The sequence below is a fragment of the Kryptolebias marmoratus genome, linkage group LG7 (genome assembly GCF_001649575.2).
Source record: "Kryptolebias marmoratus isolate JLee-2015 linkage group LG7, ASM164957v2, whole genome shotgun sequence".
Lineage (NCBI taxonomy): Eukaryota > Metazoa > Chordata > Actinopteri > Cyprinodontiformes > Rivulidae > Kryptolebias > Kryptolebias marmoratus.
The window spans coordinates 496,549-499,733 of record NC_051436.1 but is presented as its reverse complement, the minus strand read 5'-3'; the positions used below and the strand labels follow the sequence as shown (position 1 = coordinate 499,733).

The following is a 3,185-nucleotide window of genomic DNA, read 5'->3' as shown; positions in this document are numbered from 1 at the left end:
GGGGGAGGGGGAGGGGGAGGGAGGTGGGGGGCGCGAGAAGACACACACACGCACGCGCGCGCCGATACACACACACATTTTTACACAGCCTGCACACACACACACACATTCCTGCTCTCTGTTGGCTGCTCGCTGTTTGTTTCCTTTCACAAACACACGCACGCGCACAGTTTTTTCTGTTTTTACCAACACGCACATTTCACACACGTGCACGTGGTCCGCTGCTCGTGCACATCCTGCAGAAACAGTTTAACTGTTCTTCCTGTGGATGTGTGTGTTTTCCTATTGTTCTGAGGACCCAACTGGACTCTGATCAGGGCCCAAACCGAGGCCCCCCAGGGCCCAAACTGAGGCCCCCCAGGGCCCAAACCAAGGCCCCCCAGGGGTCCAAACCGAGGCCCCCCAGGGTCCAACCAGAGGCCCCCCAGGGGCCCAAACTGAGGCCCCCCAGGGGCTCACACTGAGTCCTTCCAGGGCCCAAACCGAGGCCCCCCAGGGGCCCACACTGAGTCCTTCCAGGGCCCAAACCGAGGCCCCCAGGGGCCCAAACCAAGGCCCCCAGGGCCCAAACTGAGGCCCCCAGGGGCTCACACTGAGTCCTTCCAGGGTCCAAACTGAGGCCCCCCAGCGGCCCAAACTGAAGCCCTGCAGGGACCCAAACCCAGGCCCCCCCAGGCCTTCCAGGGCCCACACTGAGTCCTTCCAGGGGCCCCCACCAAGGCCCCCCAGGGGCCTAAACTGAGTTCTTCCAGGGGCCCACACTGAGTTCTTCCAGGGGCCCAAACTGAGTTCTTCCAGGGGCCCACACCGAGGCCCCTCACTGGTACCTGTCAGAGGAACACATGCTCTAAATACAGCCTGGGGGCCCGAAGTGGCTCCTAAAGAATCCTGACCAGACGTTTGTCAAATAAAAAAAACACAAAATAAAACAGTGTCAGCGCCGAGAAACTGAGCTAAGCTAAACCATAGCTAAAGGCTAAACCATAGCTAAAGGCTAAACTATGCTAAACCAGTAGCTAAAATCTGATATTAGCAGAATGGCAGCTCACTGCAGATTCTAAGGAGAAGAATGTTTTGAAGGGACTTTATAAAACATTGAATAAATGTTTAAAGTGAACGCTGACTCAGCAGTCTCTGAGCCTGAAGTTCTTCAGACTTCACCTCAGCAGGAACATGTGGTCACGTTTGAGTTTCACAACTTTTATTGTTTTTAATAAAGTAACTTTGTGGCAGAACTTGTTTAGCTGCAGCTTTGTTAGTTTTAAGGAGTTAGAAACTTTTATCTCTTTAATTTCTGGGTTCAGTTTTAGCCCAAAGTCAGAGTGAGACTCCTTATGTGGAAGGTCAAAGGTCAAACTGCTGACTCAGCGTTCTCCCCCTGAAGGACCTTCAGAGAAAGTTTTTAGGTTTGACGTCTGACTGACTGGAGACAACAGAGATCAAATTAAGACATTTTATGATTAAATCGTAACAAATTTGTCAGAATAAGTAAATCTTTGTTTCTAAAGGAACATTTGTGATATTTTCTCACGTTTGTCTCCAGTTAATGGCCGACAGTCGCAGCGCAGCGAGGTCACGACCTCTAACCAGTTAAATGAGACTAGGACTGAAGGGTTTTTGGAGTCAGCATGATTCAAGATGGCCGCCACAGCCAGATGACCTTCAGATTTCTGCTCGGATCATAAACGTTACCGTAAACTTACTCTGAGGAACCGAACGGAGAACCTGGCTGATCTTCTGCTGTCCTTCACAGAACCGCGGCGTCCTCACAGCGCTAACTGAGCTAACGTGTGCGCAGAGGTCATGTCGAGCATGACGAGTGGCGTGTGCGTGGAGAGCGACCTCTCCTCCATGCTCCAGAGAAGCTCCGCCTCCTCTCACCACCACCCTAATCACCATGGTTACGGAGGACAGGGACAGGTGAGTCTCCGGGCCTGGACCTGGACTGAATGTGGACCTGGTTTCAGAGCCTGATGGTGGCGGTCTTTGTTTCAGGTGTCGGGCCTGGCGCCGATGCTCGACTACACCACGGAGATGGACCGGTACCGCTCGTCCATCGCCAGCTTCTACAAGACCAACGTCAACATGAACATGAACATGAACGTCACAAACTTCCCCCAGTCGGCCAAACTGGCGGCCCGCTTGGCGGCCGCCGCTCCGATCTTCCCTCCGGCTGCTGCCCGGCTGGGAGCCATGGCAACGGCGCCCTGGGGTTGCCACGACAACATGAACATGAACCACCCGGCGGCCATGTTCTGGGGCCGACCCAAACCTGTTGCAACGGCACCGACGCACCATCACCACCACCACCCCTCGGCGACGCCGGGGCACATGACCTCCTCCTCGCACCCCCACGGCGGCAGCGGCGTGCATCAGAGTGGCGGCGGGTCGGGAGGGGGAGGAGGGGGAGGGGGCAGTGAAGGGGGAGGAGCTGAAAAACACGGACACACTGCGTCACTTCCTGCTACACAAGGAACTGCACACCATCATCCCATGGCGCCAAGCAACGGGAACTTCCTGCCTGGGTACAACGGCGGGGCAGACTGTGGCGCCATGAACAAGCAGGGACACGCCCACGCAGACATGATGGGCCTATCAGAGGGAGGCAACTGCAATGGGGCAGGAGTGATGGGTGGTGGCTTCCTGGGGGGGCTGGGATTACCCCCAGGGGTCATCGTCATGGCGATGGGGTCAGCAGGAGGCGGGATCTCAGACGCTAGCAGCGCCTTTCAGATGACAGGCGGCCAGCGGGCGCTAACAGACTGCCAGCAGCACGCTAACTCCTCCCCCTGCCCCTCCTCCTCCTCGCCTTCATCGTCGGGCGTAACGACCGGCGGCGTGTCCCTGTCCTCGTCCTCGTCTTCGTCGTCTGGGACGGTGGCGAAGAGGAAGAGGAAGCGGTGCGGCGTGTGCGGGCCGTGCAGGCGGCTGATCAACTGCGGCGTCTGCTCGTCCTGCCGCAACAGGAAGACGGGTCACCAGATCTGCAAGTTCAGGAAGTGTGAGGAGCTGAAGAAGAAGCCGGGGGGAGGAGGGGGGGTGCTGGAGGTGAGACACGCTCGTCTTTCTGTCCTTTCCTGGACATTGTCCCGTCCTCCAGTCTCTTCTGGAGCCTAACCCAAACATGCAGCCCTAAAGATGACCCCTGACCCCGGAGATGGTCAGGACCAGTCCTGACACACACA

The 3,185-nt window shown here is 56.8% G+C and overlaps 1 protein-coding gene across 1 annotated transcript in view; it reads left to right on the top strand.

Moving 5' to 3' along the window:
* The first annotated feature begins 1,314 nt into the window (after positions 1-1,314).
* The window catches only part of LOC108251553 (CXXC-type zinc finger protein 5), a 4,301-nt gene continuing 2,430 nt past the window's right edge, over positions 1,315-3,185 (top strand). Inside the window, exons 1-2 of the mRNA XM_037976623.1 lie at positions 1,315-1,920; positions 1,996-3,048. Of these exons, the coding sequence (XP_037832551.1) occupies positions 1,804-1,920; positions 1,996-3,048 (1,170 nt within the window). The 5' untranslated portion in view covers positions 1,315-1,803. The remainder of the gene's footprint in view (positions 1,921-1,995; positions 3,049-3,185) is intronic.